The sequence below is a fragment of the Eumetopias jubatus genome, unplaced genomic scaffold (assembly GCF_037043125.1).
Source record: "Eumetopias jubatus isolate StellerSeaLion01/CBP00866 unplaced genomic scaffold, mEumJub1_p1.0 scaffold_14, whole genome shotgun sequence".
Taxonomy (NCBI): Eukaryota; Metazoa; Chordata; class Mammalia; order Carnivora; family Otariidae; genus Eumetopias; species Eumetopias jubatus.
In genome coordinates, this window is record NW_028274820.1 from 48501972 (window position 1) to 48521365 (window position 19394).

The 19394-nt window shown below is 37.0% G+C and overlaps 1 protein-coding gene across 6 annotated transcripts in view; it reads right to left on the reverse strand.

The window, feature by feature from the left end:
• Positions 1-14228: 14228 nt before the first annotated feature.
• DGKB (diacylglycerol kinase beta) overlaps positions 14229-19394 on the reverse strand; it is a 638091-nt gene continuing 632925 nt past the window's right edge. For all 6 annotated transcript variants that reach the window (XM_028119240.2, XM_028119224.2, XM_028119215.2 and 3 more), the window contains one exon: positions 14229-14336. In XM_028119240.2, coding sequence (XP_027975041.1) covers positions 14229-14336 — 108 coding nt within the window. The remainder of the gene's footprint in view (positions 14337-19394) is intronic.

Consider the following 19394-nt stretch of genomic DNA (forward strand, 5'->3'; position numbering starts at 1 on the left):
AAATAACCCTACACCTAAAGGAGCTGGAGAAAGAACAGCAAATAAAGCCCAAACCCAGCAGGAGAAGAGAAATCATAAAGATCAGAGCAGAAATCAATGAAACAGAAACCAAAAGAACAGTAGAACAGATCAATGGAAGTAGGAGCTGATTCTTTGAAATTCTTTGAAAGAATTAACAAGATTGATAAACCCCTGGCCAGACTTATCAAAAAGAAAAGAGAAATGATCCAAATCAACAAAATCATGAATGAAAGGAGAGATCACAACCAACACCAAAGAAATACAAACAAATATAAGAATATATTATGAGCAACTATATGCCAGCAAATTAGATAATCTGGAAGAAATGGATGCATGCCTAGAGACGTATCAACTACCAAAATTGAACCAGGAAGAAATAGAAAACCTGAGCAGACCTAGAACCACTAAGGATATTGAAGCAGTCATCAAAAATCTCCCAACAAAAGCCCAGGGCCAGTTGGCTTCCCAGGGGAATTCTACCAAACATTTCAAGAAGAATTAATACCTATTCTTCTGAAACTGTTCCAAAAAACAGAAATGGAAGAAAAACTTCCAAACTCATTTTATGAGGCCACCATTACCTCGATCCCAAAATCAGACAAAGACCTCATCAAAAAGGAGAATTACAGACCAATATCCTTGATGAACACAGATGCAAAAATTCTCACCAAAATACTAGCCAATAGGATCCAACAGTACATTAAAAGGATCATTCACCATGACCAAGTGGGATTTATCCCTGGGCTCCAAGTTTTGTTCAACATCTGCAAATCAATCAATGTGATATATTAACAAAAGAAATAACAAGAATCATATGATCCTCTCAATAGATGCAGAAAAAGCATTTGACAAAGTACAGCATCCTTCCTTGATCAAAACTCTTCAGAGTATAGCGATAGAGGGTACATACCTCAATATCACAAAAGCCATCTATGAAAAACCCACAGTGAATATCATTCTCAATAGGGAAAAACTAAGAGCTTTCCCCACAGCAGGGATGTCCACTATCACCACTGCTATTCAACATAGTATTAGAAGTCCTAGCCACAGCAATCAGACAACAGAAAGAAATAAAAGGAATCCGAATTGGCAAAGAAGTGAAACTCTCACTCTTTGCAGATGATATGATACTTTATGTAGAAATGTATCATATTACCCAAAAGACTCCACCCCAAAACTGCTAGAACTCATACAGGAATTCACTAAAGTGCCAGGATATAAAAATCAATGCACAGAAATCAGAAATCCACCACCAACAAGACAGAAGAAAGAGAAATTAAGGAGTCGATCCCAATTACAATTGCACCCAAAACCGTAAGATACCTAGGAATAAATCTAACCAAAGAGGCAAAGATCTGTACTCGCTGAAAGAAATTGAGGAAGACACAAAGAAATGGAAAAACATTCCATGCTCATGGATTGGAAGAATATTGTGAAGATGTTAATGCTACCTAGAGCAAGCTACACATTCAATAAAATCCCTATCAAAATATCATCCACTTTTTTCAAAGAAATAGAACAAATAATCCTACAATTTGTATGGAACCAGAAAAGACCCCGAATAGCCAGAGGAATGTTGAAAAAGAAAAGCAAAGCTGGTGGCATCACAATTCCGGACTTCAAGCTCTATTACAAAGCTGTAATCAAGACAGTGTGGTACTGGCACAAAAACCAACACATAGATCAATGGAACAGAACAGAGAGCCCAGAAATGGACCCTCAACTGTATGGTCAACTTATCTTTGACAAAGCAGGAAAGAATGTCCCATAGAAAAAAGATAGTCTCTTCAACAAATGGTGTTGGGAAAATTGGACAGCCACATGCAGAAGAATGAAACTGGACCATTTCCTTACACCACACACAAAAACAGACTCAAAATGGTTGAAAGACCTCAATGTGAGATAGGAGTCCATCAAAATCCTTGAGGAGAACACAGGCAGCAACCTCTTCGACCTCAGCCACAGCAGTTTCTTCCTAGAGACATCGCCAAAGGCAAGGGAAACAAGGGCAAAAAAGAACTACTGAGACTTCATCAAGATAAAAAGCTTTTGCACAGCAAAAGAAATAGTCCACAAAACCAAAAGACAAGCAACAGAATGGGAGAAGATATTAGAAACTGACTTATCAAATAAAGGGCTAAAGGGCTAGTATCCAAAATCTATAAAGAACTTCTTACACTCAACACCCAAGGAACAAATGATCCAATCAAGAAATGCACAGAAAACATGAACAGACATTTCTGCAAAGACGACATCCAAATGGCCAACAGACACATGAAAAAGTGCTCAACATCGCTCGGCATCAGGGAAATCCAAATCAAAACCTCAATGAGATACCACCTCACACCAGTCAGAATGGCTAAAATTAACAAGTCAGGAAATGACAGATATTGGCGATGATGCGGAGAAAGGGGAACCCTCCTACACTGTTGGTGGGAATGCAAGCTGGTGCAGTCACTCTGGAAAACAGTATGGAGTTTCCTCAAATAGTTGAAAGTAGAACTACCATAAGATCCAGCAATTGCTGGGGAGGCGGAGGGGGGAGGGAGGCGGGGGGAGGAGGAGGAGGAGGAGGAGGAGGAGGGGGAGGAGGGGGAGGAGGGGGAGGAGGAGGGGGAAGGAGGAGGGGGAAGGAGGAGGGGGAAGGAGGAGGGGGAAGGAGGAGGGGGAAGGAGGAGGGGGAAGGAGGAGGGGGAAGGAGGAGGGGGAAGGAGGAGGGGGAAGGAGGAGGGGGAAGGAGGAGGGGGAAGGAGGAGGGGGAAGGAGGAGGAGGGAAAGAAACCAGTGTAAGATGGAATTCTAGTAAGGAGAACTAGGAAGGCATTTTCAAGTGCCTACTCTTCCTTCTCTAAACTTGACAGGGCTTTTCAGTTTAGGAGCACTTATCAGCTAGGAGAAAAACTAAAAATTAATGTAAGAACAAAGACCTCAGTTTATTCTTGAATTTACAAGTGTCCATGTTCTCAAATTTAATATTAAGTGATTGTTTTCAAATAACTTTATGTTTGCTGTCAAAGGATTTAGAAACCTAATTTATGCATTTATTAATAAAACATTTTTTACATTAGAGTCACCACTGATCTTCCAGCTATGTGATCAAAAGGAACCTCTATTTTGCCTATGTGTTTTCTTAAAAGAAAGCTAGGGTAACAATTGAATGAACATTGTCAAATATTTTACATTATTATAAATGTTAATGTCTTGAAATTAATATAGGCTGTACAGGACTCTCCTATTCTTCAATTAAATTTTCTTTGCCAAATTATGAGGCAGCATGTACATATGTGTGAGTAAATGTGAGACAGAATTTGTCTCTTTTTCCAGAAAGGTGTCTAAAAAGTAGAATATACATACTGAGAAGAAAAAAAAAAAATCTATGCTAGAAAAACTTTAAAAGAAATGCCAGATATTTAGAAGTACATATGTTAAGGTAATCTAAAACATTATAAGCCAAAACCCAACTAATTCTTCACAGATGTGAAAATAGAGCTCACAGCATGTAGTTACTAGAGAGCACAGAAAAGTTACAAGCATGTATAAATATTCTGAAAATATTATTTAGCCCATCTGCAGATCTTTATAGATGCTAAGTGCTTCAAACTACAATTTTATCCATTATTTCTTACACCAACTCGTTTGTTTGATGACTGGATGCAGTGAAACAAGCTTTGAATGCATTAAGTTCTCTACTAAACAATGAGATATTCTAACCCATGTATTTTTCTAAGATGGCAAGGATTTTAGAGGGTAAAGGAAATCTGAGGGCAGAGGCCTTGGAAATCCTTGGAGAGCTCCAAGTTGGGCTGAAAGTCTTCTAGATCAGCTATAATTCAGCACCTTTCTATATCAATTTGGTGGTGAGGGTCCATGCAGCACTACCACATGCTTAACTCCACTCAGGACCTTAGGGTTTTTTGGTTTTCAAGTAGGCTCCATGCCCAGCGTGGAACCCAACACAGGGCTTGAACTCATGACCCTGAGATCAAGAGTCAGACGCTTAACCAACTGACCCACCCAGGCACTCCTCAATTGGGGTTTTTGCTAAGATATTAAGTGGACTTCTATTATTCTTGTCCTTTCTTTCCTCACTCAAAATAGCTTATTTTAATATAAGAGAGAAAAGACAGTCTCAGGGAAGAATTTTGAAGCTATGCCTATCCATAGGAAAAATAATTCATTTTATTGAGTATACACTGTAATTTCTCTGTATTAGTAGTATATTAATAGTATCTATTGTAGAAAAAAATGTTTACATCATGTGGTAGGATCAAGCAAAAGTAAACCAAACGAAAAGCAGATAGGTCTGAAAAAGTTCTAATGAGACATAAAGGTCAAAAATTGTACAATACACTGGGGGTAGAAATAGAAGGTGAGTGAAAATTAAAGAAATAAATTGAATAGAAAAGATTTGGTGACTGATTAAGAAAGAGTGGGTCATGCTTCCATGAAGTGGAAAGCAAGTAACAGACAGGGAGGCAGGTGGTCATATGAGAATGTGGATGGGTCAAGAGTCAGGAACATTGCATATGTGATGCCCATGGAATATCCAGATAGAGGTGACAGTGTGTCCTTAGATACAGGTCTGCAGCTTGTAAGTGAAGTCCAGAATGTGGTCAAGATCTGACTATGAGGCACTGTTTCCCCCCAAAGCATCTTCCAGAGTTCTGATAGCATAAGCCAGGAAGCTTGAGGGACTATTTTAAGTGACCCATTGCAAACCTGTGGTTTTACTTTAATATTTGTTCCATTTTAAAATGTATATGGATCTATGTTGGTTTTTGCATTAAATTTATTTTTTCCCCACAATCCTTAAATGTCAGGGGTTCCCCAAAAATACTCACTGGCAGATTGTTATCTACCCTCCATTAAGAAGCACATAGGCAGTGAATGGTGAGAAGTACTTTGTGGAGAGTCAAGCCTGTATTCAATTCCTTGTTTTTAGTTGTCTATGCAGAGATTATCCTCAGCTCAATAAAAAACAACATTATAATATATAAATAAATCACCCACCACATTGGACTTGTCCTTTTCCTTTCACTGTGAAGTGGTAAAAGCCCTAAGTCAAAGTTGATTAGGGAAACTGAGTAGAGTAAGTAGAGAGCAAAGAATAAAAAAAAAAAAAAAAATTTCAAACCTAATACTACCATGAAAGTTACTCCTGCTATAAAAATATTTGCTTGCAAGCATCCCACATATAATATAACCTCATGAAAATTTTTAATTGAAACAGATATTGCCACTTTAAATGGCTTACAGAAATGGTTTAATGGTTGTTAGAGCTAGTATATAATCCACATGAAGACAATGGACTTTGTTTTATTCACAGATGTTTCCTGAGTTCATAGGCATTCAATAAACATAGTAAATTTGTTAAAGGAATCACTAAGAGATACCCAGTATTTCTGTCTCTGTGTTTTGGCACATTTAATTTCAATTGAAATAATTCACATGAACGAGTTATCTAGCCCATAATGGAGTCACTTATGCTAAGCCCACATCACCAAAATGAGACTTATAGTTTCAGCCTTTCCAGAAATGGAATCTTAAATCAGTCAATCAGCAATGGCCTGATCAGCACTAGTTACATAATCTGCCTGATAGACCCCTGCCATCCTTCTCCAAAGTGAAGTAACCGTACAATAACCAATCTGATTTTATGCCTCATATAATTTCCTTCTTGTTCCTGCTCTCTTCTGCCTATAAAAGTCTCTCATTTTATACAGCTCCTCAAGCTTCTTTCTATCTCTGCTGGATTGGATGCAGCCCAATTCTAATCAATTTTTGTTCAAATAAACTCCTATAATTTTTAATGAGTCTCAGTCTGTCTTTAATATCCTCTTGGCCTCTTCAGCCATTTGATTTGCAACTTTTTTTTTTTTTTTTGACACAGGTCTTTTTGAAAGAGTAACAGCCTTAGGTGGGACCTTAATACTGTCTTTGGGTTCAAACAAGGCTTCCTCAAAACAACACTTCCTCAAAAGCAGAGCCTGAGACAAGGATTTGGATGTTGGTAGTTTATTTGGAAGACAACACCAGGAGACACAAGACAAGTCAATAAAGGCCACATTAATGAGTGCTCTACTGGGGCATAGTCCCACTAGGAAGCCTAAAAATTTCAGTGGACCATACCTCTGAATTGTCAAACCTGTAAGAACAGGGAGACTGGGACATTTATCAGTGGTCTCTCATCCCAATTGGCTGAGGATTGAGCTGGGGGTATTATTCTGCCACATTTCAGGGTTCAACCTAGGAATACCCCAGCATGTTTGCTTCCTTGAAAGAGTTTTTTCAGAAGAGTGCTGTGTGTGCAGGAAACTTTCCATGGCAGCAGGTAAACTCAAGGTAGGATCATGGGCAATATGGTTCTCTTACAACCAACTATGTTATGGAATTGCAAATCATCAATTGTTTTAAAGCTTCACATGGGCAATAGTAACTACTCCTACATTCTGTCTTTTTTAAAAAAATGTTTTTTTATTTTATCAATTGTAATATAAAGTAAATTCCCTTGAGAATATTCTTTTATATGACTGAATTTTGCAAGTCTTTAACTTCTGATAATATGCTACCATTATACTGATTTTCCATTATACCCAAAACTAATGTTAAAGAAAAATTCTTGAATGACACTTGTTAAAGCAGGGCAAGAAAGATTTTATTCAAGTGGGGGAGGGGTGGCTATCAGAACAGGCTTAGGGACCACTGAAACGGAATTTGACAGGAGAGAGAGACTGGTTTCAACTCCAAACACAGCATGGTCAAGTGGGCATTAATAGTTAAGGTACAGTGTAGGGGGTCAGTGGATGGCAAATTATTAAAAGAAACAAGAGGGGCAAGGTTAACAGTTATCACCTGGGGATGGTGGAGGCTGAGAAACCTGGTTAGATAGATACTGAAGGTGATCAGATACGGAGGATGGGGAACTCCAGCTAAACTGACTTAGGATTCCTGCTCAAACTGGACAATGCAGAGACCAAGAAGTCTAGAAGCTAAAGCCTGGGTGAAACAGAGTTCAAGGGAGCCTCGTAGAGTGAAGTCAAGGACAGAATCTTTGTGACTTAACTGTACAGAAAATAGCACTGAATTAATTTCTCCCAGGTGTGTGGATGGCGAGAGAGTCTCTGATACCTTAAACTCACAAGAGAAGGCTCTGGTTAGGAAAAGGACTTGAGTTAAAGGTCTCAAGTTAAAGACATGCTAAGTTTTCATGTGGCTGGCAACCTTTCTAGATGATTCAGGCAAGTCTCATCTATGAACAAGATGAGGCCCAGAAAACCGTTTGCACTGTAAAATATTTGCAAAGTACTTCAAATTTCCCCTCCAAATGCGTAGTCATTTACGCGTAAGCCAGTTTAAATTCATTAGCATTTGCCAAGCACACACCTCTTCAAAAGCTTCAAACCGGGATAGCAATCCAAATGGCAAAGTAGGGCTCTGACCCAGCATGTAGGCGCGGCTTCATTAGCTGACTCTGTTCAGCTGTTGCCCCAGCTGAAGCTCAACTTGTGAAATGAATGCACAGGAAAATGTGGGGCAGATGTACATAAATAATTTAACTTGAGAAGATTACTCTAAACCGCTCATTTACAGTCACCTTTTATTATTTTCTTATTCCTACAGACTCAAGTAGAAAGTGTCCTAAGTGCCCCAGGAAGGGTAAAAAGCATTAATACAAGCAAATATCCAAATAACTAAAAACCAGGATTATAGATATAATCTGAAAAAAATAAATTTTTGAGATTGTTGTCTTCAGCAAAATAAATGTCATCACAACAGAAGCTTTTATTTTTTCTCTTTTCCCCTATTAGAGCACTATCAATCAAAAATGAATGAACTGGAAATAAAATAATCTCTCCCTTTCTCCACCCCTCATCAGTTTATCTACATGGGTCAAAGGTGAGGCCATGTGTACTGGATTCTCGAAATTCAAATGCATTTAAGGGAGGATTAAGCAATTCAAATGCATTAAAGATTAAGCAACAGCACTTTTATTCTATTTTAAAAGGCATCAATGCTTCAGCAACAGCCCTGCACATAGTATTCTACCTTCCTACTTCCCTATATTGGTTTCCGATTTACGCGGTAACAAATTACCACTAATTTAGTGGCTTAAAAAACACAAACTTATTATCTTAGTACCGCAACTCAGAAGTTCAAAATGGGTCTCACTAGGTTGAAATTAAAGCTTTTTGTTCCTTCTGGAGGTTCAGGAGGAAAATCCTTTTCCTTACCTTCTGCGGAGACCCCTGCTTTCTGTGGCTTGTGGTCTCCCTTCCGCCATCTTCAAACGAAGCAATACAGTATCTTCAAACCTCGCTCTGACTCTGACCCGTTCCACCTCTCTCGTCCACTTTAAAGGACGCTTGAGATTACATTGAGCACACCTAGATAATCCAGGCTGCTCTTCAGCTTGAACTCAGCTGATTAGCATCTTTAATTCTATCTGTAACCTTAATTCCCTGTGGCTATGTAACATAACATATTCAAAGGCTCCAAATATCAGCATGTGAACATCTTTTGGGGGCCATTATCCTACATAATACCTCTCCAGCATTCCTTGGGAGAATAGAAGACAGCTATCCATGACTTCCAGCCCCACCAGGCACGCGGACCCTGTGCTGGCCCAGTGATAACCACTTATGAGTTAAAGTGCATGCCATTTTGGCTACCGAATTAACCGAAAAGTTGGAAATGTTGTACTACTGCATGTGGGAAAATGACAAGAGGTGAGAAAGACATAAGAATGAACTGTAAGTTTATTCAGCCAAAGTTTATAAGGGATAATAAAATAAAATTGTAAAAAAAGGTCATACTTTTATGATTTATTGAATAGACTATATTTATATAATTTCTTCTGAAAGGAGTAATACACGTTTTATGGGAACTTGGGAATTTTGGTAGCTCGTATTTATTCAAAGATTATTGGATATCTTATAGGGATGGCCCCAGGAGAACAGCAGGGACTAGAACCCAGGGCTGGCTTTCACATGACTCACCAGTTTAACGAGACAATCAGACAAGTAACCATTTGAAATACGGAGCGAAAACCTTTAGCATAGGAATCAGAGTATTAAAGGGGCACAACAGAGACTCACCAGAACTACTCTCATGCATTCTGGACAAAGGTGGGTCCAAGAAATCGTCCCAAACAGAAGTGAACCAACCATTGAGAAAGGGAATGTGCCAGTGAGTATAAAATTTGCCGAAGTGCATAGCCATGAAAAAAACATGGCATATCTGGTGAAATGCAAGTGGAATGGTGTGGCTGGAACCAAGTTTGCACATGGGGTTAGGAGGAAAGTGGACAGAGGAAAGGTTAAGAAGATCCAGCTCATGAAAACCCTTTGCCTGAGGATTTTGGACTTCTATCATGTAAAACAGGGTGATGTGTTGAGGAATATCATCTATTTCTAGAAAACTATCGTTGGTATTGCAGAGGAGGGCCCGAAGTGGGGACGAAGAGGAGTCTCCTGCCACTGCTGATAGAAAATGAGTTAGAGGGGCACCTGGGTAGCTCAGTCGTTGGGCGTCTGCCTTTGGCTTGGGTTGTGATCTCAGGGTCCTGGGATCTCAAGCCCCACATTGGGCTCCCTGCTCACCTGGAAGCCTGCTTCTCCCTCTCCCTCTGCTGCTCCCCCTGCTTGTGTTTTCTCTCTCTCTCTGTCAAATAAATAAAATCTTAAAAAAAAAAAAAAGAAAATGAGTTAGAAAGTTCTCTCTACTTAAATCCTCATAACAACCCTGATACAGGGCCTGTATTTCTGCCTATTGTATGGATGAGAAGACTGAGGCTTAGAGAGATTAACTCTCCTCTGAACTACATTCTGCCAAATGTGCAGCTAGGATTAAAGTTGACACCTCCGTCTCAGAACCTTCTTACAGCTCCCAGAGGCAGATTCACCTTGAGGTTGTCAAGCTCAATGGGCATGGGCCTATTCCAAAACTTGATGAAGAGAAGGAGGAAGCAGCATTCTGGTCAGTGACATGGCAGTGTCGCAGAGTGCTGTCCCAGCTCTGGGGGCCACCACATCCACGGGGACACCCAACACCCGGGGTAGCCAATCTTGACCTCAAGTAGAAAGAATGCAAAGAACTACTGCCCTTTACCTGCTGTAACCCCTTTGTAAAATATTGGATTCCCCAGTCAATGCCCAGGAGAGATTTGCTGAAATCTGCTACACAAAATGAAATTCAAAATGGGTTTCATCCGGAAAATTCAGTTTAAGTCCTCCCAGAACCCCTGACCCCATCTTTCAGTCTCCAATAGTCTATCAGCCGGTGTGTTGGTGTTCCTGGGATCTCTGAAATTGCTGGAATAATGTTCACAGCAGCAACCCGGGGCCAAAGCAGCACAAAATAGAATGATTCCATTCTTAATGACAGAATTCAGTCCCCAGATGCCCAGACTCCTTCCTCCCTGACAGAAGACGGAGATCCAGTGGGGTAGACTGATGGCAACTGCTTGGAAGGTTCAGGTACAGACCAAATCTGGCCAAAATGGCAGGAAGGAATGACACTTAACTGAGTGGTTAACACTTTTATTTCAAAAAGCACGATATTGTATATAACACTTTCTGAAAAATAATTAATAAGATACTGTAATTAAATGAATTCTGTTTTTAAACACAATAAGGATGTATAGAATCCCTCAGTGTGAGTTTATTCAAATTTTATTTAAATGGAATGCAACTTAGTCGGGAGACTAAAGGGGCGATTTCTGTCTGTCACAAAATAAAAGCTCTTTTGCGGGTTTTGTTTGCTTATTTATTTATTTAAATTTTACATCCTTAACATATATTACAAGGGCTTCATTATTTGGTTTAGAATATACATACTGTATTTGAATAATTGTTGGGGAGTTCTATGTGCCATGAAAGGTACATTTTCCTTTTTATAATCAATAAACAATAAACTGACACAAAAAGGAATGGAACCATTTAAAAGTTTTGTCTCATTCAAGTAGAATACAGTCTGAAATTCAAAACAGGTTCTCCCTTGAAAACTGCAATTATTTCCCATCCCCTTAAAAAAGAACAAAATGCAGAAACATATACACAATTCATCAGATTTAAATTTCTACCTGCAGTAGACGACACTAAACAGCTGAGCCTTCTGCTTTGTTATGGCTATAGTCACAGAGATAGTTTAAACATGAAAATTGTTTTAAAAGTTTGTTTTCTTCACCTTCTACAAGATACCTTCTTTCTCCACAAATATATTGACCAGCACTTTTTGCATCGAATACACATGGTATACACATGTATGTGGAAAAATACACTTACGTCCTTTAAACTTTCTGGATCCACATAGACATCTCCATTCCTACTGGAAGCTTGGATAGCCAGGATTCTCCTGGAATGTCTGTTTATCAACTCGGTGTATTGCACTGTTGAGCAAAATGCATATCTCTTCCCCTGTTCCTCTGACCCCTGCAAGTCCAGTGTTAATTTTTTACTTTAGGGTTTCATCTACTTAAAACTTTGTACTATGATGTCTACTATATTTAAAGAGGTTGACTCAACAACTCCAACACCCACACACAGAGAAGAAAAAATTCCATCTTGAAAAGCTAACATTCGTTATTCAATATTTTAAGATACCATAAAACTTTCCGTTTAGAATTTTCCTTAAAATATATATGCTTCACTTGAGGCTGCCATAAAAATGGAAAGAATATCTTCTCTGATTTCAAAACCATCAAAGTCAGTTTTTTTTTTTTTTAAACTACTTTCTAAATCCCAGGAGTAGTGTACTTGAAGGGCAAGCATGTCAGTAGCTTTAGAAAATGAGTTGAAGGCAGTCACATTTGATCTCTATTTGAACATTTATTATTTGTACCAATGAATTCTGACTGAAAATGTAACTACTATTATCACTAATTATAATTCTGTAGCTACACCGAAGTGAAGCTGCATCCCTTGATTTCAACTGTGGAAGTCTGATAGGCAGGTTGTTTGATTTGTCCTAACCCACTGTCTCCTCAGGAGCTTTCCACTGCACAGATTGTTAAGAATGATTCACAAACTGTTGCTGCCTTCACACAACATACTATAAAAGGTAGCCAAGACATAATTGTATGTGTACTGCACATAAAATAATTGGTGGCTTCAGAATATGTTTTGATACAAAGCCTGCCTGCCCATTGTAGAAAATTGTGTCAATTTATGTAAAAATATTTATTACCTGTAACCATAGATACACGAAATCAATGTGTGTGTTATGTAACATTATGTCAGTAATGCATTTGTTACTGTTTAGAGATTTCTTTTGCTCCAGATTACTGCTCTGCCAAATAACTTTTTTTTTTTATTATACTAGGGCAAGTGATTGCTGTGCCACATTTGCAATTGTAATGATAATTTTCCTGGGAATGCTAAATTATGTCTTAATTTTATTCAAAAGCTTTTATTTTCAGAGCAATTAAACTTATTGTTGATTGATATTTACCATCTAATGTTCCTGGAACACTAAAATAATACGCTTTATACATAATCTTCCATTATAGTACATTGCTTGAGAGTAGCTATTTGATATAACAGCATTCAGTTGAGTTTTCAAACCAAAGAACAAAAATTATAGCAATTTCACTTGAAATCCATAAATCCATGCACAGGAGTGTGTTCAACAGAATCACTAAATGCTATTTGTTATTCAAAGATGAATGAATCAATAGAAAAACAGAACTGATAAATCATTAGTACTTTAATGCAGAGTGGAGAGAAAAACTAATAAATCATGCATTTCAAGCACTTGTTTTCCTTATGGCATGTTTAAAAACATAAAACATGCAATGATGAGATGCAGGTCAATATGAATGAACAATACCCAAACTAGTCAGAATAGCATTTCATTTTATAATCATAGATTTAATGAAACACTAAGAAAAGTACATATTCCATAATTTCTTTAAACAGAGACTCCAACCATACCATGAATACCGTAAACGACGATTTGGGCCATCATTTCCAAATAAATATTTGAAATGCCATAGAGATGGGAGTGGCCTAGGCTGATGGGAGAGGGTTAATTGCATGCATGATTTGCTTCGGTGAACTTGATATTTCTTACAGGTATCAATTTATACTAGAACAAAATTGATACAATCATTTACTTTCTCAAGTGCACTTAACTGATCCATTAAAAATTACAGATACCTATATTTATAAATGATCAAAAAAAGCTAGAAATCAGCGAATTGAGCTTTGACTGTGTTGTATGGCCTATTGTCTGCATAAGGTGAGAACTTTAATTATAATTAATGGGTAATTCACTCTCTTTCCAGAGTTTAAGTCATCAAAAAATTAATCATAAGAACCATAAATTTTCTCCACAATGCTAATTAATTATACATGAACCCACTTCTCTCAAGCATCTTTTTCTGAATCTTTGGTGGGAGATAGTATATTAGGCACATAGTTTAAAACAGCTATTTGGTTACTGGTGTGGTTATGAATTTTCTTCTAGATCCACATGCAGAAAGGAATAAGGCTTGTCATATTACCACAATTTACTGCCAAGTAACTTATTTCTGTTTTCACTTATTTCTGGAATTAAAAACAAAATGAAACAAAATAAAAATCACTTTTCTATTTTTTTTTAGCACAAGAAAACTTTATACCTGAAATTTTAAAATCCACTCAGAAGCATCAAGATGTTGAAGAAAAACTATTTAGATACAGCGAGGTATCATAGACAGCTATTTAATAAAATCTTCCAATTAAAAGTTTCTTCTCAAGTCATAGTTCAAAGGTCATTGAGACACTGATTCTAAAAGGGAAAAGCATCGCAATCTGTGGTTATGACCATCGTAGCATTACTGATTAGTGCTTATCAATAATTGGAATCACACAGAGAATCACATTTCCCATGGTATTTCCTTTTATGGCTCACAGATTTCTCTCCCAGGTCAGTAAATGGAAACTGGGGGAGGAAGAGTTGGGGGACATAAAAATCTATGGGAATGCATGCAACAAAAATATGCAGGACCACTTCATGTAAACTTCTGCCTTCTTCATGCAAAGATGCCTATAAAAACTGAGACAAATTTTCTAATAGCTGAATTTTACGTTAGCTCAGTAACAAAAACTGTTAAACCAATTCCATGATTTTGCATGAGCAAGAGAATTGAAATGGTTCAAAGATTTCCAGCATAAGTTTCCATGGCCCAATTATGCTAATAAGGTCTCGAAGAATAAAATGAGACAGGTTTATTCCTTGCTTCGGTTTCTTGTTCTTTTGACGAGGGAGCAGAACAACCCGGTTTTTGGAGGAGGACCCATCAGCATTGGGGCTTGGTTCTTGTGTGTAATTTTTATCTAGGGAAAGAAAGAGAAAGAGAGTAATCTCCAGATATAATACCGACTTCAGAGAATCTCTGTTAAGGTCAATAATATTCTATGGGCTACTGGAACACCATGGGGGTAAAATGCAGCTTCAGAGTTTTCATTACTTCAAAAATATTTTTAAGGAAGACAAGAATTTGCATTTAAGCCATATTCTAATGCTCAATGTATTAACAAAAAATAAAAATTGACTGAAATCACATTTTAAATATCATGTTACCTCTAACCTCACTTGTGGTAACAGCCCAAAACTCTTTGTTTCAGTCACATGATTACCTAGTATAATTCACTGACCATTTAAAGCAGGATAGGCTGCACCATTCCAGTATTCAGAATCCTAGTTACAGTCCAACATCAAGATATACCAGGGATCAAGGCAAGCGTTATTTATCTTGCTAATCAGATTGTTTCTCTCTTTCCACATGAACTGCAAGGTTTAATTTCAAAACAATCATTAGGAATGAAAGTCAAAATTTAACGCGCAAAAAAGGTCAGAAATGATGAACTAGCTTTCTAATTTGTTAATTAATTGGTAATAGAATAGAATCAAATATTGAAAAGCCTGCTGAAAATACTTTGAGAGACTGTTCTAAAGCTACTCGTTTTGATTTCTTTGATATAAAACTACGAATCACCTTAAATGAGACAACCTTAAAGTAGATTATGTCTGCAATTTTCTCTAATTCAAGTCTAAATTAGAGAAGACATTTTATGAATATATGCTATGCTCAAAGCTAATTGAAAGCAATTATCAAAGTGGCATTTTGTCTGTGACTTTAAGATACATTGTAAGATAATAAATGATTCTCATTATGTAATAAAAAGGTCACATCTTGCCTTTGGGCTAGTGATGCTAGGAGTTTTTCAAAAGCAATCTGAGACATTTTCTTTAGAGAACTGCGACTAATACAAGAACCATCGCTTATTAAATATCAGTTGTCACCTGCACAGCACCCACATCAGAGATGAGTATTTCTTTCAAAAAGAAACACCACCTCATTAAAAGCTGCAAAAATATATCTCTTAAAGTGCATCCCTGACATTTTCAAGTTAAAATGAATATCCTTCACTTGTCATTCATTAATAGCAATAAAACAAAAAAAAATGTATGTCACGTGAACAGGATCATTAAAATCAGCACTGGGGCTTTTGGGAAATGGAGATTCACTTCATGGTCTAGAAAGACAGAAGTATGTCAAAAACCTGGAAAAATGAACAATTTTATTTAAGTCTGTTGGAATCAGGTTATTCTGGGAAGACTCAGTGTTCTTCTCTTTACTGTAAAAATAAATTGCACCTGTAAAAGGCCAGTAGGCTAAGCCAGCCCCAAACTCTCTGAATGTATGATTTTATTTTATTTTTGTTATCTTATGAACTGTGGAATTGATAGCTGGATTGTTAAGATCCCAGAATGTGCACATCTTTATAGATTGAAAAAGATCTCTACCAGATTTTCTCTCTTAATAAATTCAGTTTTAGATTATGCCATGAATTTTTAAATCCCCCTGAACCCTAGGTTTGTATAATATCTAATACAGCATCATTCATTCATTTATTCATTTCATAAAATTTATTGCACCCCTACTATGCTTCCGACACCCTACCAGTAACTTTTAATGAATAATGCACAATCTATGCTCCCAAGAAGTTCTAGTCAAGTAGGAAAAAGAAATTTAAACAGGCATGTTCAACCTATCATAGGAATTGAAATAGGAGGTTAAGCAGAAAGGCACTATTTTTTGATGATGAAAATAAAAGTGATCTTTTTTTACACAAAAACACAATGTTTAAATGAATGCTTGGGGAAGAAGTTATCACATATTACTTATATGATAACCTTAGATTCAAAAAGAACATTAGCAGCTAAAGTAAGAAGATATACATTTCTGACTCACAGTTGCTAGACTAAATTCCTTGGAGTGTATGAATAGTATTAGGACATTTTGGAAAATAAGTCCATTATTAGCAAATTATTGTTAAGACTTTGGAAGAAATACATCATTCTACTTACTTATATAAGCTAAGTAATAATTTATAACTAAGTGTAACCATAGTACCACAAATTATTGGCTATGAGATTTTGTTCACTCTTTGTGTTATTTCTGCATTTGAATTTTTTTTTTTGATCATGGCTATCTTTATACTGGCAATTCTTTTTTGAAAAAAAAAAACATGTTGCTATTCCTTCATTCAGTGCTCTTGATACAACGGGATCCTTAATCCATGTTACTATTGTGGAGTGCTAGTTTTCAGTTTCTAAGCAAGATGACGGCCACTCCTGTTTTTAAAAATTATCTAAAACCTGTCCTTTTGGTTGTTTGATCATGCCTATGGTCTAAGTATACAACTACTTCTTTAATCTAACATTATTTCCATAAAAAATTAAATCTTTATCTTTATTGTCTATTGTTTATGAAAATGAAAAACAACTGGCTGTGTTTTCCTCTTAGCGGAGATAACGTGAAGGAAACTAGCATTCATGAAATGCCTATTATGTATCTGGGCTCTTTGCATACGTAATCTCATTGGATAGTTAAATGTCCTTGTATATTTGAACATAAGCAAAAAGGACTCCATTAAGGATGAGAATAATTCCAGTTCAAATGAGTTAATGGTGTGGTCACAGAAAGTCCAATGTAGGCTCCGGAAAGCTGTAGAGACTTAACTAAGAGTATGTTTAGGTTCAGATTGCCCTTGTGAGGGAACCTGGTTAAGAGGGCATCTCCAGGAATGGAATAATGATTCAGATACCTATTTTGTATACATTCCACACTTTTTGTCTTAAAGATTTTATTTATTTATTTATTTGAGAGAGAGAGAGAGAGAGAGAGAGAGAGCGTGTGCTCACAGGCACGAGTGAGGGGTGGGGCAGAGGGAGAGGGAGAATCTCTCTCTCTTTTTTTTTTTGAGAGGGAGAATCTCAAGCAGACTCCATGCTAAGTACTGAGCACAACCTGGGCCTTGATCCCATGATCCTGAGATCATGACCTGAGCCAAAATCAACAGTCAGATGCTCAAGTGACGGAGCCACCCAGGCACCCCTACATTCCATACTCTTGTATTTTATTTATTTATTTATTTATTTATTTATTTATTTATTTATTTATTATTTAGAGACTGTGATATCTACCAGAAAAACAATGAGTAAGGAGCAGATTTTATCCCTAAAGACTTTAGAATATCTAAGTTTCAGCAATCTGAAGACATGAGCCCAATTTTCAGCAGTCTTCGACTGCTTCCATCTTTCAACAATCAGGCAGCTGCTTCTTAGCTGTTTTTCAATACATCAAATATTTACTGAGCACTGGATATCAGCAATTTGCAACTTGATTTTTATTAGTTTGGAAGAGAATCTGAAATTTATAACTGAGAGAGAATCGTGGGCACTCATAAGAGAGAATTGTGGGTGATGGGGCTTCCAGAAGCTGGGATGGCTGCATGAAGGTAGAAGAACTTTGCTTTAAAAACGAAAGATAAATACTGTCAGTAATACAATACTATCCTATAAAGACTCTTAATTTCTGTGTATTACTTATTCCTTTGCAAAGCAATGGTGGCACAAGAGAGGCACTTCTACAGTTGCATGACTCTTTCTATTTCTATCTTCCTATTACCTATTAAGATTGGACACATCTAAAAATCTAAACATGAAAAAAATTTGGAGTTTTCAGTTTCATAAGTTTTCAGTACAAAATAAAGATGCACACAGGGAAACCAAATCAAGGATTACAAGGCACAGTTTTCTTGTTTCTACTGCATTATCAGTGTTATATAGTGTAACTTCATAATTATAATATTGAGAGTAATAACAAGATCAAAAAATAATAAGATTTGACTCTTGCTGTGTGCTGAGCATTATGCTAAGTATTTTACACAAGTAATTCAGATGCTACCTGTTTCATCTCTTTGAGTTGCCCTCAACAAAAGTCTATTCCCATAAAAGTATTATTGTTGAAGAGTGTAGGACTGAAGTATAATTTCATAAACACGACAGAATAGGGGGTTTATATCTCATAGCAGTAAACAGTGTTTATTCCCATTAGACATTTGTATTCTCTATGAAGAACTTTCATTATATGTCTGTTTTTGTGCCAGTACAGTGCTGTCTTGTGATCACTGCTTTGTAATATAGCTTGAAATCAGTCAACATGATGCCCCCAGCTTTGTTTTTCTTTTCCAACATTTCCTTGGTGATTCGGGATCTTTTCTGATTCCAAACAAATTTTAGGATTGTTTGTTCCAGCACTTTGAAAAATGTCATGGAATTTTGATCGGGATGGCATTGAAGGTATGGATTGCTCTGGGTAGCATAGACATCTTAACAATGTTTATTCTTCTGATCCATGAACATGGAATGTTTTTCCATCTTTTTGAGTCTTCTTCAATTTCTTTCATGAGTGTTCTGTAGTTCCTAGAGTATAGATCCTTTACCTCTTTGGTTAGGTTTATTCCAAGGTATCTTATGGTTTTTGGTGCTGTTGTAAATGGAATTGTTTCTCTAATTTCTCTCTCTTTGTTGCATTGTTAGGGTATAAGAAAGCAACTGATTTCTGTGCATTGATTTTGTATCCTGCCACATTCCTGAATTGTGGTATGAGTTCTAGTAATTTGGGGGTGGAGTCTTTTGGGTTTTCCACATAAAGTATCTTGTCATCTGCGAAGAGAGAGAATTTGACTTCTTCTTTGCCAGTTTGAATACCTTTTATTTCTTTTTGTTGTCTGATTGCTGTTGCTAGGACTTCTAGTACTATGTTGAACAATAGTGGTGAGAGTGGGCATCCTTGTTGTGTTCCTGATCTTAAGGGAAAGGCTCTCAGCTTTTCCCCATTGAGGATGATATTCACTGTGGGTTTTTCATGGATGGATTTTATGAACTTGAGGAATATTCCCTCTACCCCTATACTCTGAAGAGTTTTAATCAGGAAAGGATGCTATATTTCATCAAATGGCTTTTTCTGATCAATTGAGAGGACCATATGGTTCTTCTCTCTCCTCTTATTAATGTGTTCTATCACATTGATTGATTTGTGA